This window comes from Tursiops truncatus, chromosome 11, assembly GCF_011762595.2.
Source record: "Tursiops truncatus isolate mTurTru1 chromosome 11, mTurTru1.mat.Y, whole genome shotgun sequence".
Classification (NCBI taxonomy): domain Eukaryota; kingdom Metazoa; phylum Chordata; class Mammalia; order Artiodactyla; family Delphinidae; genus Tursiops; species Tursiops truncatus.
The window spans coordinates 74,441,876-74,466,618 of NC_047044.1; the positions used below are offsets into that span (position 1 = coordinate 74,441,876).

At 41.3% G+C, this 24,743-nt stretch overlaps 1 protein-coding gene across 5 annotated transcripts in view; it reads left to right on the forward strand.

Annotated features, from left to right (window-relative positions):
- Nucleotides 1-10,566: 10,566 nt before the first annotated feature.
- Nucleotides 10,567-24,743, forward strand: part of CPNE8 (copine 8) — a 309,410-nt gene continuing 295,233 nt past the window's right edge. For 2 of the 5 annotated variants that reach the window (XR_012324454.1, XM_033866926.2), the window contains exon 1: nucleotides 10,590-11,075. Coding sequence is in view for 4 of the 5 variants with exons in the window: in XM_033866926.2 (XP_033722817.1) it covers nucleotides 10,939-11,075 (137 nt within the window). In the remaining variant the exon portion in view is untranslated. Of the gene's footprint in view, nucleotides 11,076-24,743 lie in introns of all 5 variants that reach the window. The other 3 variants (XM_073788857.1, XM_033866924.2, XM_033866925.2) reach the window with 3 other exon arrangements.

Genomic DNA, 24,743 nt, shown 5'->3' on the forward strand with positions numbered 1-24,743 from the left:
CAATCCAAGAACATGGCATATCTCTCCATCTGTTTGTATCATCTTTAATTTCTTTCATCAGTGTCTTCTAGTTTTCTGTATACAGGTCTTTTGTCCCCTTAGGTAGGTTTATTCCTATGTATTTTATTCTTTTACTTGCGATGGTAAATGGGAGTATTTCCTTAATTTCTCTTTCAGATTTTTCATCATTAGCGTATAGGATTGCAAGAAATTTCTGTGCATTAATTTTGTATCCTGCTACTCTACCAAATTCATTGATTAGCTCTAGTAGTTTTCTGGTAGCATCTTTAGGATTTTCTATATATTGTATCATGTCATCTGCAAACAGTGACAGCTTTACTTCTTTTCCAATTTGGATTCCTTTTATTTATTTTTCATCTTTGATTGCTGTGGCTAAAACGTACAAAACCATGTTGAATAAAAGTGGTGAGAGTGGACAACCTTGTCTTGTTCCTGATCTTAGAGGAAATGGTTTCAGTTTTTCACCATTGAGAACGATATTGGCTGTGGGTTTGTCATATATGGCCTTTATTATGTTGAGGTAGGTTCCCTCTATGCCTACTTTCTGCAGAGTTCTCATCATAAATGGGTGTTGAATTTTGTCAAAAGCTTTTTCTGCATCTATTGAGATGATCATACGGTTTTTATTCTTCAATTTGTTAATATGGTGTATCACATGGATTAATTTGCTTATTGAAGAATCCTTGCTTTCCTGGGATAAACCCCATTTGATCATGGTGTATGATCCTTTTAATGTGCTGTTGGATTCTGTTTGCTAGTATTTTGTTGAGGATTTTTGCATCGGTGTTCATCAGAGATATTGACCTCTAATTTTCTTTGTTTGTGACATCTTTGTCTGGTTTTGGTATCAGGGTGATGGTGGCCTCATAGAATGAGTTTGGGAGTGTTCCTCCCTCTGCTATATTTTGGAACAGTTTGAGAAAGATAGTTGTTTGCTCTTCTCTAAATGTTGGATAGTATTTGCCTGTGAAGCCATCTGGTCCTGGGCTTTTGTTTGTTGGATGATTTTTAATCACAGTTTCAATTTCAATGCTTGTGATTTGTCTGTTTTTCCTTTTTATTTGTTCCTGGTTCAGTCTCAGAAGGTTGTAGTTTTCTAAGAATTTGTCCATTTTTTCCAGGTTGTCCATTTTATTGGCATAGAGTTACTTGTGGTAATCTCTCATGATCCTTTGTATTTCTGCAGTGTCAGTTGTTATTTCTCCATTTTCAATTCTAATTCTGTTGATTTGTATCATCTCCCTTTTTTTCTTGATGAGTCTGGTTAATGGTTTATCAATTTTGTTTATCTTCTCAAAGAAATAGCTTTTAGTTTTATTGACCTTTGCTATTGTATCCTTAATTTCTTTTTCATTTATTTCTGATCTGATCTTTATGATTTCTTTCCTTCTGCTAACTCTTGGGTTTTTATTGTTCTTCTTTCTCTAATTGCTTTAGGTGTAAGGTTAGGTTGTTTATTTGAGATTTTTCTTGTTTACTGAGGTAGGATTGTATTGCTATAAACTTCCCCCTTAGAACTACTTTAGCTGCATCCCATAGGTTTTGGGTCATCGTGTTTTCATTGTCATTTGTTTCTAGGTATATTTTGATTTCCTCAGGGATCTCTTGGTTATCTAGTAATGTATTTTTTAGCCTCCATTTGTTTGTAATTTTTACAGTCTTTTTCCTGTAATTGATATCTAGTCTCGTAGTGTTGTGGTTGGAAAAGATACTTGATATGATTTCAATTTTCTTATATTTACCAAAGCTTGATTTGTGACCCAAGATATGGTTTATCCTGGAGAATGGTCCATGAGCACTTGAGAAGAAAGTGAATTCTGCTTTTCTTGGATGGAATGTCCTACAAGTATCAATTAAGTCCATCTTGTTTAATGTGTCATTTAAAGCTTGTGTTTCCTTATTTATTTTCATTTCGGATGATCTGTACATTGCTGAAAGTGGGGTGTTAAAGTTCCCTATTATTATTGTGTTACTGTCAATTTCCCCTTTTATGGCTGTTAATTTTTGCCTTATGTATTAAGTTTCTCCTATGTTGGGTGCATAAATATTTACAATGGTTATATCTTCTTCTTGGACTGATCCCTTGATCATTATGTAGAGTCCTTCTTTGTCTCTTCTAATAGTCTTTATTTTAAAGTCTATTTTGTCTGATATGAGATTTGCTACTCCAGCTTTTTTTTGATTTCCATTTGCATGGAATATCATTTCCCATCGTCTCACTTTTAGTCTGTCTGTGTCCCTAGGTCTGAAGTGGGTCTCTTGTAGACAGCATATGTATGGGTCTTGTTCTTGTGTCCATTCAGCCAGTCTATGTTTTGGTTGGAGCATTTAATCCATTCATGATTAAGGTAACTATCGATATGTATGTTCCTATTAACATTCTCTTAATTGTTTTGGGTTTGTTATTGTAGGTCTTTTCCATCTCTCGTGTTTCCTGCCTAGAGGAGTTCCTTTAGCAGTTGTTTTAAAGCTGGTTTGGTGGTGCTGAATTCTCTTAACTTTTGCTTGTGTGTAAAGGTTTTAATTTCTCTCTAAAATCTTAATGAGATCCTTCCTGGGTAGAGTAATCTTGGTATAGGTCTTTCCCTTTCATCACTTTAAATATGTCCTGCCACTCTCTTCTGGCTTATAGAGGTTGTGCTGAAAAATCAGCTGCTAACGTTATGGGGATTCCCTTGTATATTATTTATTGTTTTCCCCATGCTGCTTTCAATATTTTTTCTTTGTATTTAATTTTTGATAGTTTGATTAATATGTGTCTTGGCGTGTTTTTCTTTGGGTTTATCCTGAATGTTACTCTCTGTGCTCCCTGGAATTTATTGCCTATTTCCTTTCCCATGTTAGGGAACTTTTCCACTATAATCTCTTCAAATATTTTCTCAGACCATTTCTTTTTTCCTTCTTCTGGGACCCCTGTAATTCGAATGCTCATGTGTTTAATGTTGTCCCAGAGGTCTCTGAGACTGTGCTCAATTATTTTCATTCTTTTTTCTTTATTCGGCTCTTAGTAGTTATTTCCACAATTTTATCTTCCAGCTCACTTATCCGTTCTTCTGCCTCAGTTATTCTGTTATTGATTTCTTCTAGAGGGTTTTTAATTCCAGTAACTGTGTTGTTCATCACTGTTTGTTGCTCTTTAGTTTTTCTAGATCCTTGTTAATTGTTTCTTTTATTTTATCCATTCTGTTTCTCAGAATTTGGATCATCTTTACTATCATTATTCTGAATTCTTTTTCAGGTAGGTTGCCTATTTTGTCTTCATTTATTTGGTCTTGTAGATTTTTACCTTGCTTCTTCATCTGTCACAATTTTTTTTGTCATTTCTTTTTTTGATGGGTGGTGCTGTATTCCTGTCCCAGTGGTTTTTTGGCCTGAGACATCCAGCACTGGAGTTTGCAGGCAGTTGGATAGAGCTGGGTCTTGGTGCTGAGATGAGGACATCTGGGAGGCCTCACTCTGATTGGTATTCCCTGGGGTCTGAGTTTCTCTGTTAGTCCAGCAGTTTGAACTTGGAGCTCCCACCACAGGTGCTTGGGCCCAACCTCTAGTCTGGGAACCAAGATGCTGCAAGCATTGTGGTGTGGTTAAAAAAAAAAAAAAAGGAAGAAAGAAAAAAAGGAGGAGTACAATATCAAAGAATAGAAAACAAAATAAAATTAGAAAGATAAAAAATATATTAGGAAAAATAAAATATAATTGAAACAACTGCATCAATGTAAAATAAAACCAGAACAGAAAAAAGAAAAAGAAAAAAACTGGGGGATGGGGGTTAGGGGGAACAAGTGAAAAGGAGACATCACTAACAAAGTATAACGAACAAAAAAAAATTAGAAAAATAAAAGATTTTTTAGGAAAAATAAAAATAGAATCAGCAACAATGAATCAACAAGGTAAAACAAAACCCCAGTCTAAAAGAGAAAAAAAAGAAAAGAAAAGAAAAAAAAGCCTTTGCTCTTGGGGTGTAGTTTAGGCAGGTGTGGGACTTAGGCAGGGGAGGGGTTTCGGGTGGGGTGGGACCTAGGCAGGTAGGGGTGGTGATGTTTGAGAATGGGGTGGGGTCTAGGCAGGGCAAAGTTCAAGCGTGGGGCAGGGCCTGTGCTTAGGACCTGTGCAGAAAGGGAGAGGCAGCAGGTGGAAAGGAGGGCCTGTGGAGTGCAGAGTCCCCACGTTTGGAGGTAGGGCCCTGGGTGAGGTTGTGTGGGTGGTGTTTAGGCCCAGCACATTGGAGGGGGTCTCCGAGTATAGAGGTAGGGCTCTGAGTGGTGGTGTAGGGGCGGGGCTTGGGCTCTGCGTGGCCGGAGGGAGGCTCTGAGGGCACAGGATTAGGCCTGGGAGCCCAACAGGCTTCCCAGTGGCTAAGTGGACAGGTAAAGCACTGGCCCCATTTCCTTCCATTCCTTCGTGCTCCTCCCTCACCGTCTCCCCCAGATCTCCCCCGTCGCCACTGGACCCCTAACTGTGGGTGGGTCCCACTGGGTGTATGAACTCCTCCCCTCCTCCAGCCTCCCCTCATGGGTGCCGGTCCCATAGGTCCGGCCTTTTCTTTTGCTCCCCCTTCCCTCCCTCCCACTCCCTCAGGACCCGGGCGGTGGAGGGGGCCTTGGTGGGCAGAGGATCAGGCCTGGGATCTCAGCAGGCTCCTGGGGGTCCAAGTGGGCAGGGGAAACCTGGCCATGCTCCCTTTTGATCCTCTGCCCTCCCAGTAGTTCCCCAATTTCCCCCTTCGGGAGTGGCATCCCTTCCCCTCTCCCAGCTGCCCCTCAGGGGCACCAGTCCTGTCCTGCCTCCACTTCTCCTCCCCCTTCATTCCCCCAAGCCCCACATCCTACCTGGTTGCTGGGCATTCCTCCCGTCCCCTTAGGTGTCTGTTGCCCCCCGCCGGTGACAGGTGCCCTAGTTGTGAGGAGATGTGAATTCCCTGTCCTCCTAGTATGCCATCTTGACTCCTCAATATTTGAACTTTTAACACCCTAAAATAGTGTTTTTAAAGAAGTCTCAAAATACTTCATTAGTAAACTATTGCTGAGTTAAATGTAGGACTCTAAAATTCAAATCTCCTAATTCACCAAGATAATTTTCAGTGACATGGACTGATCAGAATACCATTTGAAAAGTCCAGAGACACAGTGACGTAAGTGGGCTTATGCTTTATTTTACTGTCTATATTTTCAAAACAAGACCACAAAATACAAAAACTTGACTCCAGTCATTAAGATGTGGGTCTCAACAGAATGCTTTCCTACTATGAATCTCTTTAGCAGCATCAATGCCATTTGGCAAAAGTATCTATGGGGGTTTGGTCCTTCAATGTCAATAGGCAAAAACAGGGACATGTTATGATGTTGAAACTTAAAGATAATTGTTCCTTGGACAGCTCTTGGTAGATGAATTTTAACTAAGGAGGAGCTTAATAAATGGCATAAGTTATCCTTCATTAAAGCAAAAACTAAACTGCAACACAGTTTCATAGAATAAATAACTAAGGTCCTTCTTTTTAAAACAAGATTATCACTTTCAGTGTCTGTGGGAACTTTTCCTGAGCATCTAACAACTAAAACCCCATGTTTATTTCTATTAACCTTACAACATTCTAAGAGACTCACTTGAGAAACATGATGATTTAATTATTTGAACTTGAATAGAAAATACTCCATCGACTGTGCCAAATCATGGTAAATTTAACAGCAATTATTAAGGTATGAAAAAGAGTTTTGTGAATTACAAAATTCTGACCAAATCTCTTGGGCAGTTAGGGAAAGTTTCAGCAAAATTTTAGCATTGTCTCATTAAAATATCTATTTTAAAATATATCAAAAGGCTGGGTTATCCCCCAAAATGTTAATTTCACTAAGTTATTAAATACTTAAGATTTATATACTTTTCTCTGTGTGTGTCTCTCCAGTTTCCAACAAAACTTTCATTTTTTTCCATGGTTGCACATTCTAATTGTCCAAGCAGGAAAGAAACCAGAATAGACTCTGACCACATACTAATTAATGTTTATCTGCCCTGCTCTAGGAAAGATCTAAATCAGGTTTGAAAATTAGGCATTTAGTTCCTTACACATTATGGCCATAAAATGCCATTGTTTCTGTATGAGGTCCTCAGCAATGCAATTGCTTACTAGATACCTATTTTTTGCACTGATGACTTCTGAAATAGGGTAGGCTTCAGGCTCAAGGCAGTAAAGTAGGGCTAAAGGTGAGCTTCCGGGAGCATTGCAGCCGAAGGGTCTGAAAAACAGACCTGGAATAATAACTGATAATCTTTAGAGTATTCTGTAATACTGGTAATTGTCCAAGAAAGAGAATGAGGCAAGGCCACAGCCAGAAAAAAAAAAAAAGGCAGTAATGTGGTCTCTGCAGCACCTGCTGCAATGATCCTGTTGGTCTCTTTCTCCTTGAAAGCCTCTTCTTCCTTTTCCTTAGTATCTTTATCTTGGGTTTTTTTCTCTCCTATTTGTTCAAGTGCTTCTTCCCCACCATTTCCTTGGTGGGACCCTTCCTTGTTTTCTTTTCTCCAGGGTGGATGCTCATCCTACTTGATTCTTATTTTTATTCCTTTTTCCTTTTTCCCTGGAGTGTCACTCATATGCTTGGCTCCAACTCTAACTCTAAGCTGTTGATTCCAACCTCAACAATCCTGTTTCCTCACTATAGCTCCTAATGCCTGTTGTACATTCCACCTGAGTGCTCAGCTCTCACTTGAACTCAATATATCAAAGCAAATTTTGATACTTTCAACAGTTGCTGGCCACACAGCACCTGACTCACATCAGTCAGTATGCTGGGCAGAGGAGATAATCAATGAAGACGATATGCTCCTTATGCTCTTGAAATCGAAAGTCTAGCAGGGGCAATAGGTATCAAGCAAGTTGTCACACAATAATTATTCTAATTATGATAGTTAAAGGTAAAAGGTATTGTACTACAATCTAGTCTATTTTGGGCATTTAGGAAGGCTCCTGTACAAGCAAAATATTTTAGACTTTATAATCCTTTTATAAGAATGTTTACTTTCCTATATTCTTTGAATAAACTGGAGAATTCTTTAGGCCTGTCCTTTCTGATACATTCTTGAAAATGGATTTCTTACAGCAGCTTTGAAAAATCAAACTCTCTGAATTAGCAGATTTAGTGAAAAGCTACTTGAAGAAACTTTAGGTAAATTTGGCAGCTGAAAACATTTATAAAAATAATAATGTGGGTTTCCCTGGTGGCGCAGTGGTTGAGAGTCCGCTGCCGATGCAGGGGACACAGGTTTGTGCCCCGGTCCAGGAAGATCCCACATGCCGCGGAGCAGCTAGGCCCGTGAGCCATGGCCGCTGAACCTGCGTGTCCACAGCCTGTGCTCCGCAATGGGAGAGGCCACAACAATGAGATGCCCGCGTACCGCAAAAAATAAATAAATTAATTAAAAATTTAAAAAAACAATAATAATGCTTAGAGTGATAATAATAATTTGGTGATGATGGTTTAAATTCTCTAGCTCTATTTTCTCATGTAAGCTACCCAAAGTAGCACTCCAAGAAGTGCCACTTATCTGCCAAGTAATAATTTTAAATTACTTATATAGCTCATATTACTAAAGGGGATCCGCATTCACTATAATTCAATTACATGGCCTTCCCTGAACCATTCTACCCTACTATGCACCTCTTCTCCTTGAAGCTTGAAAAAAAAAATCGATATATATACACATCTTCTTTATTCCATCATTACTTAAACTCCTATTCATCCCTATGGCCTATCTAAAATGTCACTTCCTCATGGAAATGTCCAATAAATACTTTGCACTGGTTTCAAATAACTAATCTGACAGGGCAACTTATTTTATGCACAAAGAAGAGTCAGAGATGAAATTCTTTTATCTAACAGGGAAAACGGCAGTTTACAACTCTTCTAGAGTTAGATGTTCATCTGAATATGATTATCCAATGATAACTAGTTAACATTAAGAATTTTCATAGAATAAACCCTACATTCCTTGAAATCCTTTAAATGTCTTTAGGAGAAATGCAAATCAAAACTACAATGAGGTATCACCTCACACCGGTCAGAATGACCATCATCAAAAAACCTACAAACAGTAAATGCTGGAGAGGGTGTGGAGAAAAGGGAACCCTCTTGCACTGTTGTTGGGAATGTAAATTGGTACAGCCACCATGGAGAACAGTATGGAGGTTCCTTAAAAGACTAAAAATAGAACTACCATATGACACAGCAATCCCACTACTGGGCATATACCCTGAGAAAACCCTAATTCAAAAAGATTTATGTACCACAATGTTCATTGCAGCATTATTTACAATAGCCAGGACATGGAAGCAACCTAAGTGTCCATCGACAGATGAATGGATACATAAGATGTGGCACATATATACAATGGAATATTACTCAGCCATAAAGAGAAACAAAACTGAGTTATTTGTAGTGAGGTGGATGGACCTAGAGTCTGTCATACAGAGTGAAGTAAGTCAGAAAAAGAAAAACAAATACTGTATGCTAACATATATGGAATCAAAAAAAAAATTGTTCTGATGAACCTAGGGGCAGGACAGGAATAAAGACACAGACATAGAGAATGCACTTGAGGAAATGGGGAGGGGGAAGGGTAAGCTGGGACGAAGTGGGAGAGTGGCATTGACATATATACATTACCAAATGTAAAATAGATAGCTAGTGGGAAGCAGCTGCATCACACAGAGAGATCAGCTCGGTGCTGTGTGTCCACCTAGAGGAGTGGGATAGGGAGGGTGGGAGGGAGATGCACAGAGGGAGGGGATACGGGGATATATGTATACAAATAGCTGATTCACTTTGTAATACAGCAGAAACTAACACATTGTAAAGCAAGTATACTCCAATAAAGATGTTTTAAAGTCTTTAAAAGGTGCCTTTCTTAAGAATTTTACAAGAACATATTGTAAACCCATCTAACACCTGTCAAGGGCCCCTATTAAGTCTCTTTCAGATACCCCAGAACTGTAAAATTACTGAAGACTGCAAGTCTATTCTCTGAAAAACTACATCCTACAGAGACACAGCCGGCCTGGGTACTGCTGTGGAACAGAATAGACATAAACCCACCTTGCCCTGTGAAGCCCAGTAAAAGGCTGCACCTTGCCCTGTGAAGCCCAGTAAAAGGCTCAAACCTCCACCCTTCGGTGCCGATTCTACTCTATGAGTCTGGCTCCTTTCCTCCCTTGGAAAGTGAATAAAAACTTTGTTTTCTTCTCTTGCTAATATTTCTGTGAATTCTTTCACAATCCGCGTCGGCTCACCTAACACATATTTTCATGATTACTAGACACAGAATAGATCTTACTTTTATTTCTTCAGTAGGCTTCTATAAAATAAAAGTATGGTTAGCTTAAAAAATATACTTAGGTCTCTTCCCCTAAGCTAATTTTGGACAGCATAACAGAAATGTCTGGAGTTTTAGGACATTTTCCAATAGGCAAAGGGAAACAGAAAACTCTAGACTAAAGTGTGACAAGTGGTGGGTGGGGAGATCAGGAAAGGAAACAAAGAATGAAACGTGGGAAGGATTTTTGGCAGCGCAAAGCCTCCAGACTGCACCCACACATCCTCACCTGCAACTCTATAAATTCTCTAGCAGGTGGCTCCAATTGTATTAAAATGTTACAACCAACGTAGGGTAAGTCCTCAAATCACGAAAACGGTTCCTCCCTGAGTTAGTCTTGCCAGCGGGCAACTCAGTGCTTCGGCGCTTTAAAGGAAGGTGGATACCCATAACCCTCCGTCCCTCTGTACCCCTTCTCCTGCTTCGCGGTACTCCGCGTCCTGATCTCTGTCTCCCCCTGGTGGTGAGCGTCCTGGGACCCTCAGGCGCTGGGGTGACGCTGGAGGGAAGGTGCCTGTAATAAAGGTCGCTGTAATGGAGTGGAGCGGCGGGCTTTTGCAGCTTCTGCATCCTGGCACAAGTCTGGCGGCCCCAGAATCCAGTTTCCAACACTGCGCTCACTCCGGCTCAGTTCTGCTTTCATCCGTCCAGGTTCATTCATGTCTTGCCAGGTGGGAGTCGGAGTGAGGGAGGTCTGTTTTGTAGTTGTGATTCAGGTTTTAGAGCGTAACTTCCATGCATTTGGAAACGAGGGGGCGTAGAAGACCCCCGAAAGTAGAAGGATTGTCACCTTTAGACCCCTATGTTCCGAAGAACTCAAGGAAGAGGGAAACCAGATGGCTCCCTTAAATCCCATATAGTTTTTTCCCCCTCCACCTTAGGTCCACCCTGCTCTCGTCTTGTTCCATATATTGATCTGTTACTTTACCACCGCATACATAAGGTTGGAGATCGTCCCCAAGTCCGTCTCATCCTCCCCAATCCTTAAGCGGCCGCGGGCGGACAGTTCAGAAGCGGGGACTCGGCTCGCCTGTCCTATGGCGTAGTGCGGGGGACCTCCGTGGACTCCGAGAGCGAGGTGAGGATCACCGCTGGATGGGAAGGGGTGGGCTTATGATGCGGGATTTAGGAACTGTCGTGGGTGTGAAGAGGCGGAGACAAAACCCTAACCGCGCTCCAAACCGGGCTGGGCTTGCTCTACTAGACGGTTGGGTTCTGGGTCTGCGGCCACCTATCCCGCCAGGCTGCCCGGTGGCTCCGCAGAGCCTGACGCTCAGAGCCGGGAAAGGATCGCGGAGTGTCCTCAGCCGGGGCTGCTGCCTGCAAGGAGGGGGCGGGGAAGCTGAGAGCCCGGTGCGCCACTTCCCCGGCAGCTTCAGCTTGTGCAGGCCTGTCTTGCTGCTGCCTCGCGGCTTTGCACTGAGGTCCGCCTCTCCCCTCCCTCCCACTTCCCGCGAGCTGCCTCCGCCTTCTTCCTCTGCCTCCACCCTCAACCTCCAACCCCGACTGTCGGGAGCTGGGCTAGGAGCCCTCAGTCGGCCGGAGCTCTGGATGTGGGCGCCAGCCAAGCCCACGGCGCCTACCTCCAAGATGGACAGCCGCTACACCAGCACCGCCGGCCTCGGGGATTTAAACCAGCTGAGCGCGGCCATCCCGGCCACACGAGTGGAGGTGTCCGTGTCCTGCAGGTGAGGACGCAGCCCTCCCCCTTCCTCCTTCTGGCTCCCATCTACCCTCCCATCTACCCGGTCGGTAGCGCTTGGCAAGCGCTCAGGGTACCCCGAGGCTTTGCGCGGGTGTGAAGTTGCGCAGTGAGTGGGAAATAGCCCAATTGTGGGTCTCGAGTCACCGCCGGGTCGAGTGACAGAGCGGAGAGCCGCAACTAGGAGCGAGTGTAGGCTACGGGACTGAGACTTAATTTCCTTTTTGGGAAATGCTGTAAAAGTTGGCTGGGCTGTGACTCAGCGGCGGGAACCCCTGGCCTCCGCCCACTTTACAAGCTCTTTTTCACGTCGCACACCCGAGCTGTGGGGTTGGGTGATGGCAGGAATCGAAGGGGACAGCATTGCCAAAAGCGCTTGTGAGCAATGCGCGCAGTGGCCCAGGACTCCCTCTGGTAGGCGTGTGCAAACCTGCTGTCTGCACTGTTGGCTCCAAACCCGGCAGCTTCCTCCCCACCCACTTCCTGGAGCCATCCAGCTTGCTTCCCGCGCCCCCCCGCCCCCACCCCGGGCTCTATGCCTTTGGCCTTCTAGGTGGAGATTTCGGCTGCAGCCTTACCTAAAGTGTGGGAAGTCAAGACATTTTGCCTGCAAGTGGATACATTTGAGTGTGTGTAACAACCTACACTCTGCTGTACGTTTCAGACTCCTTTGCGTGACGTTCTTTGGGTCAGTTTCCTTGTAAATAAAGCAGCATAATTGCTATATTGCAGAAGATTTTGAGAAACAGATGGACAGACTACACTAAATTTGTAATGGCAACAGAAGGAGAGAGAGAACTTGCAAATTATACTACTGACTGGAGCCCACTCCCTTGTTTGCATACTTTGATCTTGCTCAGTGGAAAGCTCTTCTCATCTGTCCACTTTTCGCTTGTTTTTAATGCCCTCAAATCCTCCCCTTCCTTTTTTAGCAAAAAAAGGAAAAAATCTTGAAGAAATCTAATAAACATGGGTAATCTTCGATGTAAATAAGCCCCAAGGCATAAACTGCTATCAACCCAGTGGTGTTTAATTTTGCATTGTCACAAGACTAAGCTTAAAAGCCAAAGGAATGATTTATTATTATTTTTTTGGTGGAGACTCAAGCACCAACACTCCCCTCCCCTGAGGTATTAGGGGATAGGTGATAGATAGCTTTATAGCTGTCCCTGAAACTATATCCCATGATTGCTTGCTTCCTCTTAAGTGACCTCAGATCATAACAGTAATTCTGATAGTGGTTGCTAACATTAGTGGTTGCCTTATTGTGGTCACTGCTTTAAATGCTGCCTGAGATTTCTGTCAATTGAACAAGTGAATCTGAACGGAAAATTCTTTTTAGACCTTAATTTCTATGCCTTTTTCTTTTCTCTGAAGCTAGCTTTGCGTGCTAGAGGGAGGTTATTAATGTATACAGATAATGCGTAGCCTAAAGTCCTACAATAACAGCATTTTCTAGAGTTCTTATTCTCTGCTGAACATCCTGCAAGTCTGAATGGCATGTGGCCTGTACATGGAATGAATGCAAATGTAAATTAAATCTGAATTCCCCATAAGCTCTTTAGGGGTGATGGAGAAATTATACCTTAGCTGGTCTTTCTGCCCATAAGGTCCATATTTAACTGCTTGTTTTGTTGTTGTTTTTTTCCTCCCTTTGATGCTTGTTTGCTATGGGTGTAGTACTGGGAATCCTGAAGTCAGTTGGCTTTAAGCCAGTTTCTTTCAGCTTGCTACCTCAGAACCTGGAGATCCCCTTGTTTCAGCCTTTTTTAATACCACTGATTTATGTATTGTTTTTAATTTTTAAATGTTCAAATAGAGAAATAAGTTCTGAAAGAGAACCCAAGTACTTTTAGTACTTATACTGTTGATAATTGGATATTGTAATGGTAGATGGTGGTGTCTTTTGGGCTTTGGCATAAGAGACCTGGTTATATATTCTGGCTTTGTGACTTACTAGTGTTGTTGCCTTGGAGCAAGTCTTTAAGCTTTCTAATGTCTAAAATGAAGATAATTATGGTATTTATGTTATATAGGGTGTTACCAGAGTTTAATAAAATGATATCTGAAAAATACTAATGCGATGTATGACACAAAAGAAAGTGTTAAAAAATGTTAGTTATTATTATGATATTGGAAATAGTATTTATTGAATAAATGCATTATATATGATTCAGCTATGGAATTCTGTAAATAGTCCTTCTCTTTTGAACTTCAATAAATTGGTTAAAGGATACAAGGATAGAGATGGCCTTGAGATACCTGTTCCCTCTTTCTCTTTCTTCTTTGATATGTATAAAAAGCGTATTTCCTGGTTGTTTGTGGGGATTTTACTTAGCAACAAGGTGCAACTGTAAGCCCCTTAGCCTTACTATGGGCAAGCAGAGCAAGGAATTACCTTGCCTTTTCATATTGAAGACTTCTTATGATTTGCTGACAACCCTTTTGATAACCTCCTTTCACTGTGTCCAGTCTAAGACTTTGTAAAAGTTTTATGATGTTTGCATCTTCATTTTGAGGGCGGTGAGAAAATCGGCAATTGAAGCTTTAAGCAAAACACAATTCATGGAAATCATTTCGTCTATTCACTTATGGAAGTGTTTGAGTGTCTTATATATTTAGCCCTATGCCATGCTCCATGAGAAATGCAAGAGAAGTTCACTGAAAACGTAAAATCTGGTTGGGAGATAAATATAATATTAGATTATATAACACACAATAACATAGGACTAAATCCAAAGATGAGGTTCATGCACAGGTAGGGAGGAGATCATTGTGGAACAGAGTACTTGGAATATGCTGCAAAGAGGAGATGGGGCTCAAGTGGAGACAAGACAGACTGGCATTGCTGGTATGAGAGAAAGGGCAGTATATGTGGAGTTTCTGTAGTAGCTACAAAGTTGGTTGTTAGAGTGACAAGTACACTTTTCTAGCTATATTTAAAGATAAGCTCCTACTCTTTGACCTAGGCTTCTACTCATTATTTAGCTCTTATTGCATTCATTTTTAAAATTATGTTAATTTTTTAACATTTAAGATTTTTAAGTTATTGGGTTACCTAATTAAAGTGTCTATAGCTGAAATGATACAACCTTAGAAACATAAAGTAACATTTATAACATTCCTGTTTTTATTCTGAAAACAGATTAACATAGAATAATGTTAAAACCAATGGGAAAAATAATATGCAGTAATTAACTGTTTTCCCTGGAAACTTGGTTTGTTGCACTATTTCTCACACACTGTTTTGATGATTTTTGTCATTTTCTCTGATTGAGAAACTAGCTTATCAAGTATAAAAGCAGGGAGGGCAGTCTATATTTCTAGATTTTGTAGGTTAGGTATCACATGTAAATCGTTTCAAAGCAATAATCCTGTAATGGTGATAAAACTGATTTTAAAATCTAGTGTGGAAGGAAGAATACAAAGTGGAAAAGTAATTCCAACTTTGTACTAGGAATTCTAAAAAGCACTTCCTGACCTGGCCATAACTGTCTTGCCTAATCTCCCACCACTCCTTGCATGAACTCTATGACTGAACATAGTCTAACAAATATGTGCTTACTATATGCGAAAACTAGGGCCAGGTAAATGTGGCTACAGAACACTAATAAGAGGTACAGTCCCAAAGCATGTGCTGTTGTCCTATTGGGCCAAACTCTCTTTGCCTATGTGGCTGTACACATGCTGTTCTCTGCCCTGAACGTCCCTTCCTCTCTTCTCCTTCTTTTCTTGATTAGCTTATTCTCCTTCTTCAAGGCTCAGGTCAAACATCATTTTCTCTCATGACCCCGACCCCTCTTCCAAGCTGGATTTTGCTGTATTCTCAAAGCAGCTGGTATGTACCAATATTATAGTTATAATTCTTGGTCTCTGTAGTCTCCTTGAGGACAAGTTTTGTCTCTTTCGTATCTACACATTCTGAATTTGGCATAGAATAAGTAGTCAGTAAATGCTGGATGATGTAATTCTCTGAATGAATCATCTGTCATGGGGAGAGGGGTTTGCCTGTTAAAATACAAAACCCTAGGCCCCACACCAGATCTACTGAATGAAAATCTCTGGGACTAAGGTCCAGGAATCTGTACTTTTAAAAAGTTTTCCATGTGCTGGTTATATACATTAAATTAAAAGAAAGATATTGTTGGAATGAACAAATCTATGAATAAATCAACTCTGAACCTAGTATGTGAGTAGTAGTCAGAAATTTCTCTTTGCTTTAGATAGGGCCATTGGTGATTCATTCTCAACTTGCTGACAAGATGTTGTTACTCTGTCCTGGCACTGCTGACTTCTCAGACACCTCATATTACACAGGGCTTATGAATTGTCTTTTGGAAATTTTGTACCAGGCTTTTTTTTTTTTACCATTTCCCTATGCATTAAACATTTTAATTTACTTGTTTGATGAGCTAATGACTCTGACTGTAGTTACTTGGTTTGGATTAACAGTACCTGCCTCAGTAAGGTGCTAGGAGTATACTTTTCAATGGCATGCTGGAACTGGCTTAAATGGGATTGAAACAGGAATTTGTGTGTTAGTGGTTAAATACAGAGATTTTTAAAAATTTAAGTTATGTAAGTCTAAAATTAAATTATACCAAAGACAAAGTTAAGACATACTCAAAAATTATTACTTCCTAATTATTTTAGTAACTACATTTTATTATTATCTAGATTCTTTACTATCATCTATGCTCTGTTTCTTAAATCTGTGAGTTGAAAATATTATGCAATTATGTGCTACTGCTCATCTTATCTCAATCCATGTTCAGTGACATCACATTTGGCAGCTTGAAATTGACTGTGGTGGGAATATTTACATCATGGAAAGTGGCAAACACTACAAATCAGGGTTTGATATATTGTTTTATTGTTGTCTATGCTTAAGACATTCTGTGGGAATCAATTGGCTCTATAGAATTTATAATAAAAGTATTATTTGTATATATTTTATTATTTGTAAATTGCTCAGCTACACATATTTTATATCAGTAAAATTTATAATAAATTATGTACCTACAACACACACATACATTCAGTTTTTTGGGGGGAAATCTGTTTTTAAACATACTTGCACATCACTGTTTATGGGCCTTTTGTAAAAGATAAAGCATGTACAAAGGAAAATTACTGCTGCTGTCAGGTTGTCACTATTAGAAATGGTAGTGTCAAGTTCGGCTCGGTCTCTGGTTTTACTTTTTTACTATAATAAGTGGGGTTGTGTGATCTTTTATAATCCATGAAAGGTTTTGGCAGCCTGCAAAACACTTTTTCTTTTCTTCTTTTCATGTAGTCCTTTCCACATCTTTATTCTTCTTTTACTTTGAAGATTATTTTTCGTTTTTCCATCCACTAGTGGGATGTACTTTGCAAATTTATGTGTTAGAGTTCCAACTCATTTAGTGATTAATTGAGCACTGGGGAAAGCAAATTCAATTCCAAGAGACAGAATCTGATTGGTCCAGTGGGAAGTGATACAGTTTGAAACAGATACTGATGCTGTTCCGAATATCTATGGTGAAAGAGAATCAAAGTGTTCAAACACGATTGGTGGCTCCACTCCAGTCCACATTGGTTTATCTCTTATACACACTTTACCCTTCTTTTGTCAGACAAAATGTTCGACATTAGCCTGTAAATAGGTTTTCAAGTGATACTGATGAATTATAAAGTTACTATAAGCTAGGGAAATTAGAATACCTGTTATCCTGTTAATGAGGCATGTGACAGGCATGGCCATAACAGCCTATTCTCTGGCTCTGCAGTTCCTGAGGTCCTGTGGTTCAGAATTGTATTCACCCAATAGTGCTTTTTTGGGTTTGTCTTAACCCCAGAGTTTCAGAGAAATTTGTCCTAGGGGCATGTTTGGACAGTGCTTTTGAAGTCTTAATGGTGGAGTTGCCCAGGTATGTCTTAGCAGAGAAAAGCTTTACTCATGTTGTTGTTCTATCAATAGTTTGGTATGCCCTGCATTTTTTTTTTAGCATTTGGAGTGTTTAAAACAGCCTTGTAATGTGGAGAATGTGAGTCTAGAAGCAATTCACAAAGCAGGGCCCCATAGGAGAGGATGCTAAAGCTGTGCTCTTTTAGGTATGCTGTTTGTGGCATAATAGTCAGAAGCCTGAATTCCCTATTTGATTTTACTCAAGGCAGAGAAGAAAAACAATCCATCTCAAAGGGGTTTTATTCATTTGTTAGCCTGTTTTATAATAATAACACTTGCTTATTTGAGCCAGTTTGCTTAGCCTTGAGGAGCATGGGTGTGGAAGTAGACCAGTTCTAACACTTGCTAGCTATGAAAACTTGGAAAGTTACTTAATCTCTCTGTTCCTCAATTTTTTCATTTGTAGAGTGGGTATAACAATAGCCCCTACCTCTTATTTTGTTTTGAGGGTTACATAAGCTAATACATTTACATGAGTTAAAACACTGCTCGTCACATTAATTAAGCAATCAGTAATTACAAATAGATATAAGCACAAAATAAAAATCACCCACTATTTCATCAAACTATATGCATTCAGTTCATTTCTTTCTCTTGGGAGGCGGAGATATTGAATAATATCCCGCGAACTGAGAAAGAACTTTGAGACTGAAAAATGAAGCAGACAACTCCATAAAGTGCAATTATAAAGTTTATTGTGGGTAACTTACATACAGGTAGGAAAAATCAGGCGAACAGAAGATCCAGAGGCATTCACAGCTGTGCTTTGTACTGCCAAAAGGGGTATGGGGGATTTAAAGGTACCAAAGTTAAAAACAGAATCAGACTACCAAGTAAGAAGCACATCCACACAGACCAGAACCAGGGACACCCACCCCACTTCTGGGTCTCATGACCATTAACCATCTACCTCAGCAAAAGGCCCTCTTCCAGCTTTCATTTTAGATGAAGGCAAAGGTAAAAGTTGATAGGGAACTCATCTGGCTTGGGCGCATTCCTTTGTGAGCTAGGCTAAAGCTCAGTCACCTGGAAAGGACTGCAGGCCTAAGATAGAGCTGCCAAGATGGAGCCAGTATGGTTCAGCTCCACGCTCCACCCCTGACATCTATAAGGCCTGCACGATCTTATCCACCATTCTTCCGAGAATACCCTAGAGCCAGACCTCAGGAGTTTACATGCTGGCCCCACCCATTGTCCCCGTGATGTAAGGCTGAAAGACAGTATACCCCTGGCATTACTTCAGAGCTAGACATTGGCAGCAATCTGCATACCCAGAAGTCAGAGTGGTTGTGGATGTCAACATAGGTGGTAGCCCAGGACAAGAATGCATTAGTGAAGGTAGGTGGCACTAATCTTAGAAGGAAAAGACTAAGGATGATAAGTGTTTTAAAGGTACCAAGAAAGACAAATCTTCGTTCAGAAACAACACTGTAGCAGTTTGGTCTCCATGTGCCAGGATCACCCTGGGCTTTGACACTTTTCCAATAGGACAATACCAGACATTTTGTGCCTTTACATCGGAACTGGGCAGGGAGATATTATATGTGGGAGCTTCAGTAGGGGCTTATAAAAGAAGCCCTACTTCAGTCCCCCATTTGATTTCTATGGGTGTGATCACCTTGGTTATGGCTGGGCCTTCACTTAGAAAGATTGAGGAAATACTATGCCAGGGCCTAGCCCTTACCCCCAAGGTATAAGGATGCCAAGCCACCTGGGAGGGGTATACCATTTGTCTCCAATCTAAGATAGTCTCCCCAGGTAGGAAGTTCTGTGGCACTCTTAGGATAAGACCCACATCCTATCAGATGGGTCTCAGTGCTCCTTCTAACACTTGTACCTTTCAGGCCCTAGTTGGCAGAGCAGGCACAGTCAGTCTCTCATAAGCAGACCTGTGGCCTGCTGTGGGTTCAGTGTTTAGCAGCCACATGGCTTCTAACAGTGGTGGAGAACAACTTCTTAAAGACCCGTCTGGAGAAAGCTTCTTCAATGTCTCTTTCAGTAACCTGTTCATTCTTTCTACCAGCCCTGTGGCTGTTGGGTTATATGGCAGATGGAAGGTCCATAAAATCTCCTGGGCTTCAGCCCATTCTTTTACATCATGACCAGTGATATGGGTCCCTTGGTTGCTGTCTGTATGAATGGGGATCCAGTACATACTTTCCAACTTGGTCAAGCCCCTGATAGTGGCTGTCTGATTTGCCCTTTTACTGGGAAAGGCTTGTATCAGTCAGGTACCTGTGTCCACACAGGTCAATGTGTACTTGTGTCCTTCTGATAAGGGCAGGGGGCTGATATAGACCACTTACCACCTGGTCACTGAACTAGTGCTCGTCCGACGTGACCAGGAGTATGTCTCAGGGGTCGTCACCACAGGCTACAGTGGGGGCAGTCCCTATCAACTGCCTGCCAGTCAGTGTATTTGATGGAGAGGTGTAACCTCTTGGCTATCTCCCAGGTGGTTGGGGCCTCAGTGTCTGTCCTGGTTTTCAGTGAAGCCACTTTGCCATGTCTGAGGGAGTCTGTAACTCTTCCAGGAGGACAGCTTCCTCCTTGGCTAGGGTGTCTGCTTTGTGGTTCCCAGGCAGTGTAGTTGGAGAATGCCCAGAGACGTGCCTTACCTTGATGGCAGTACTGGGTTGTGTACACACATCCCAGATGTCCCTCTGTAGGTCAGCTCCCCACAGATGCCGTCCCAAGATAGTCCAGCTTTCCTGATGACATTGTGGCATCCACATGGTCAGTCCTTTTCACACAGCCCACTTGTCTGTGGCTGTATAGAGGGGCGTAGATTGATGAGTGATCTCAAGCTATACTGCCCCCAGTTTAGCCCGCTGACTGCTGTGCTTAGTGCCTTTTTCAAACCAAATGACATTGAAATCCAGGCGAACTGCTGAAGTGGGCCAGGTGGGGGTATTGCCTTGACTGCTGCCATTGGTGAACCATGTCTCAGGAGGAATGGTCCCGATTCCGTCTTTGACTTGGCTGAGAGGGGAGCGATGGGTGGTATCTGAGGGGCCATGTCCAGATTCACATAAGACCCTGGCCCAAGGAGAGCATGTAATTTCTCAGACAGCAGGCTTGAATTGTACACATTATCTTGTTGAAGGTATGGGTGCCACTTTTGCAGTGTGCTTACGTGGGCACAGGCACTTTTTGGTTTAAGGAGCATGTTCTTAACCCATTCACTTACTGGGAGGGAAGTTTGAACAGACACTGGTAAGTCCATGGTGAGGCCTTCTGTTTTTGCTGCAGGGCCAGGTAGACTACAAGGAGCTGTTTTTCAGTAGGGCTGTACCTCACCTGCTGTCCCTTCTACAACTGAGAATAAAATCCTAGTGGGATGCATTTCCTTTCCTGCCTTTGCCACAGGCCCTAGCCAGAACCCTTCAGGTGTGAGTCAACATCTAATTCACAGGCAGCGTCCCACATAAGTACTCCCAGAGCCTGAACCTGTTTTACTACAATTTCAGCCTTTTCAAAAGCTTCCTGAAGGTGGATGTCCTCGTCCCATTTTTGTCCCTTTCTAACCAGAGAGTACTATAGGGGCCGTATTATTTGTGCCGAATGTGGTATGAAAGGATGACAATAATCTAGTGACCCCAGAAAGGATTGTAATTCCTTGACTGACTGGTCTGGCCAAGGCTTGGATTTTATCGATAACCGAGGCTGGGGTAACTTTTGTCTTACCTGACCAGATAACTCCCCAAAACTTTACTGACTGCCCAGGTCCCTGGATCTTGTCAGTGTTTATTACTTCCTATCCTCAGTTCTGTAAATGTGTCTGTAAAGAGGCAGCAGTTCGCGGCAGGAGTGACAAGGCATCAGAGGTCAACATAATGTCATCAATCTAATGAAATAATTCCAGCTCAGGGTGGGGCTTTCACCAGATTTCTAGGTCCTGAGCGACCAAACTATGACAAATGGCAGGACTGTAAATAACCTTGAGGCAAGACCTGAAAGGTCCATTGCCTCCCATCCCAGTTGAAGGCAAATTGATCTTGAGAGCTAGCACACAAAAGAATGCTGTAAAAGGGGTTACAGAGGTCAGTCACACAATAGAAAGTTTTCAGCGCAGAGGAAAGATGTTCTAAAATAGTAGCAATATTGGAGACCTCCACATGGATGGGAGGAACCACCTTATTTAATTCTCTTTAGTCAACTGTCCCTTTAGGCCATTTTACTGGCTGCAATGGACTATTTTAGGGGCTGTGCATGGATCTAATGACTCCCACATTTTCTAGTTCTTTAAGTGTAGTAGTAATTTCTTCATAGCCCCCAGGCAGCCAATACTCTTTGACATTAACAATCTGGCAGGGTAAATGGACAAGGGTTCACTTCACATGGCCCACCAACATGGGTTTCACCACTCTGATGCGAAGGCAGAACTCTCCAGTAGTGGTGGTCAAATCTAGGTCTTGTGAAACATCAACGCCTAGTATATATTCTGGTATGTGGTCAATGTATATGAGGGACAGGCAGGGGACAAACAGCCAATTTGGAGATATAAGCTGGTTTGTCTTACTCGAATAGTTTGGCCCCCTTATCTATCTATAGCCCGTATTCTCCCCCAAATTTAAAAGGCTTGTCATGCAGTAAGGTATACTCAGCTGTGGTATCTACCAGTGCTAAGACTGTTCGTGCAGGTCCAATAAATCATCAGTCCCACTTGGGGCTTCCAGTCACCTCCTACAACACAAAGTAGAGGGCAACGTTGTCCCAACCCCTAGCTCTCTGCATGTAGGGGATCCATCCTGGCGTTCTACTTCTAGTGATGGGACACTGGGACCCATTGCCACATGTTTATGTTCAGTAGGCAGAGGAGTGAACTGTCTTGTTAGGGCTTTCCACAAAGATAACAGGACTTAATTAGGTTGCTTATCAATGTCTTCCTTTGGAGTCCTTGCTACTCCTATATCCTGCCAAAGCTGTTTGCATGTCAACTGGGTTGGTCCTTTCTGTGTTTTCTCCATCCTTTCTTTGTTTCACCTTTATTTCTTTATTTTTGTTTGCCTTTCTGTTTCCTTCGTGGTGGACTCTTTCTGTTTCACTGAGATCTGCTATAATTGCAACTACCAGAGCTATTGCTTTACTGACCATAGGTGCCAGAACTGATATTAAGGTGCTATACCAAGCTCCAGGAGCAAGATGTAAGAAGCAATCCTTCATACCTGCGGTAAATATTTCTTCATGGGTTGCCTGAGTCTTTGTTTGAATGAGTGGATGAGTCCTTGGGTCATCTTTCTCTTCAACAATTATATCTTCCTACTCAGAGGAATCATTACACCTTGGATCCTACCATTTGGGATTCCAGTCTTCCCGTGAGATGATGGTATTCACTTTGTTGGTGAATACAGGTGCCGCCTTTGCATTTTAGCCACTTTAGTCATTTTAGCTTGACCTCCAGGTGTTCTTGTTGTAGTAACTTTTTGGCTAGTAGATCCTAACTAGAGGAACAAGCCACTTGTAGATCTTATTCTAATGCCAGGGCCTCTTTAGATTTTTCTAGTTCCTACCTGAGTTGGAGCTCGTTTTCTGTATCAGTCTCAGGGCCCAATGCAGAGGCCATAGCATACCTATTTTCCCACCTTAGTTTCTTTTTCCTGTTGTTTCAGTTAGAATGTCCAGCAACCCTTTTGGTGTTTTCGGGGTGTCCCCAAACTCACGTGCCTGCCTGAAGCATTCCAAACTTGGCTAGATCTCCCCATGTGGAGGAAGCTGGCCATCCTGGGATTTCCACCACTGACAATGGGCTTTCCCACAACACATTTCCTTTACCCATGCCTGTTTCATTTTCTGTCTTCTGGCTGGCTTGCCAATTGTTGGGAGGCAGAGGTATTGAATAATATCCTCCAAAATGAGAAGGAACTTTGAGGCCAAAAAACAAAGTAGGCAGCTCCATAAAGTGCAGTGGATGGAAGGGAAGGGAGTAGGCCTGGGAGCTTAAGAAGGAGCTGACAAAATGGAGCCAGTGTGGTTCAGCCACATACTCTCATGTATAACATCACATTTATACTCTCGTTGTCCCTCTGTGCGTGTTTTTGTGTGTGTGTGTAAGTTCACACACATTGTATAATGGGATCATACTATATATTCTATACAATTTATCTTCTGCACTTTTCTAGTAATATTATATCATGAAGATGTCATTAGTTTTTGCAAATACAACCTTCCATGTCTCTGCTGTAGTCCATTATTTGGGTATACTATATTTATTTAATTTATCTCTTATTTTCCAAAATTTATTTCAATAAGTTACTGTTCATCTGCTTCATGTGAGCATTCTTATTTGCAAACACTTGAGTACACCTGTGATTCCTTTTTTCCTGGGAATCGTTTTCTAGAGCTGAAGTTATTGATAAGCTATCTTCTCAAGGAGATTTTAATAGCTTGTTTTGGTTATTTCCCCCATTCCTCTTTAAATAAGCTGAGTGAAGTATAAACGTCTGGCTGCACCTTTCTAAATACTTTCATTCCCATGAGTAAGTTGCATTTAAAGATTAATGAGAATTTGGGGCAGCAAAGTATACCAGCAAGAAAATGGAATTGAGTCAGATGTCTTTAAATCCCATTTTTATCCCTTTTTGTAATGGTATTTTTGGTAACTTATTTCAACTTTTGGAATCTCATTTCCTAATCAGTAAAATGGAAATGACTTAAAAACCAAATTTATAAGATTATTGGGGAAGTAAATGAAGTAAAGGCTATAAAATACCCAGCACCATGCCTGTCACAAAAAAGGAGTTAATAACTGTTAGTCTTATTTCAGTTTATTATCAGTATATTGCCGTGTGGCACAGAAGCAATATAGGAGAGAAGGGTCTTTGTATTCTAATACTTTGGGATAATTACAATCAATTTGGGAAGTCATACAAACATGAAATGCAAAGTTGCAGTTACAAAAGGGAATGTTAAAGACCATACATTGTAGTACAGGCATATACCTGGAGGAGATATAGAATAAAATAATGGTCACAAGAGTGTAGATTTGGAAATGCATACTCATGTTCTACAGATTTTACCCCACAGCTCCTCCACCGGAACACACATAATCAGACATGTGGACCTAATAGGATTTGACAAATAGGAGGTAGTGTTTAACAACAAAGTTTCAGAATCAAAGCACATTCTTGCATCTGACCAGTAAGATCAATGGGCTGATGTTTATTTAGAGAGGTCTTTTGTGTCAGACATGTGATAAAACAGATATCCAAGTAGATGACAACACAGGCTGAAAATGGGTAAGCACTTATTGCCAGTGATAAAATGAGGTATATTTAAAAGCTGCCTTGCCTCAATGGCCAATGTTCACTGCCTGACATACAATACCTTAATACTTTCAAACTTGTGACAACCGTTAATGTTAATGCCTCTTCAGCCAGGATCATTAACTATTAGGCCTTCTTTTTCAAGTTGTTAGACATTTTGTCAAGTTTATTCTGTAAAGAATAATACTCCAAGCATTCTGAGGGAATTATCAGATAATTTCCTGAAACTCTGAAGATACAAAATATCATTGAATAATCCCTGGGTAATATTTCTATTTATTAGACAGTAAAGCTATTCAAATATAAGCTGTACTAATGAGTCCAAGAAACTTGAAAGCTTTGGACATTTACATCAGTGTCCAAATCTAAATCTATGTGAGACAATGTATAGAGCACTTAATATATGCTAATTTGCTCAGTCCTTACAACAGTTATGTAAAAC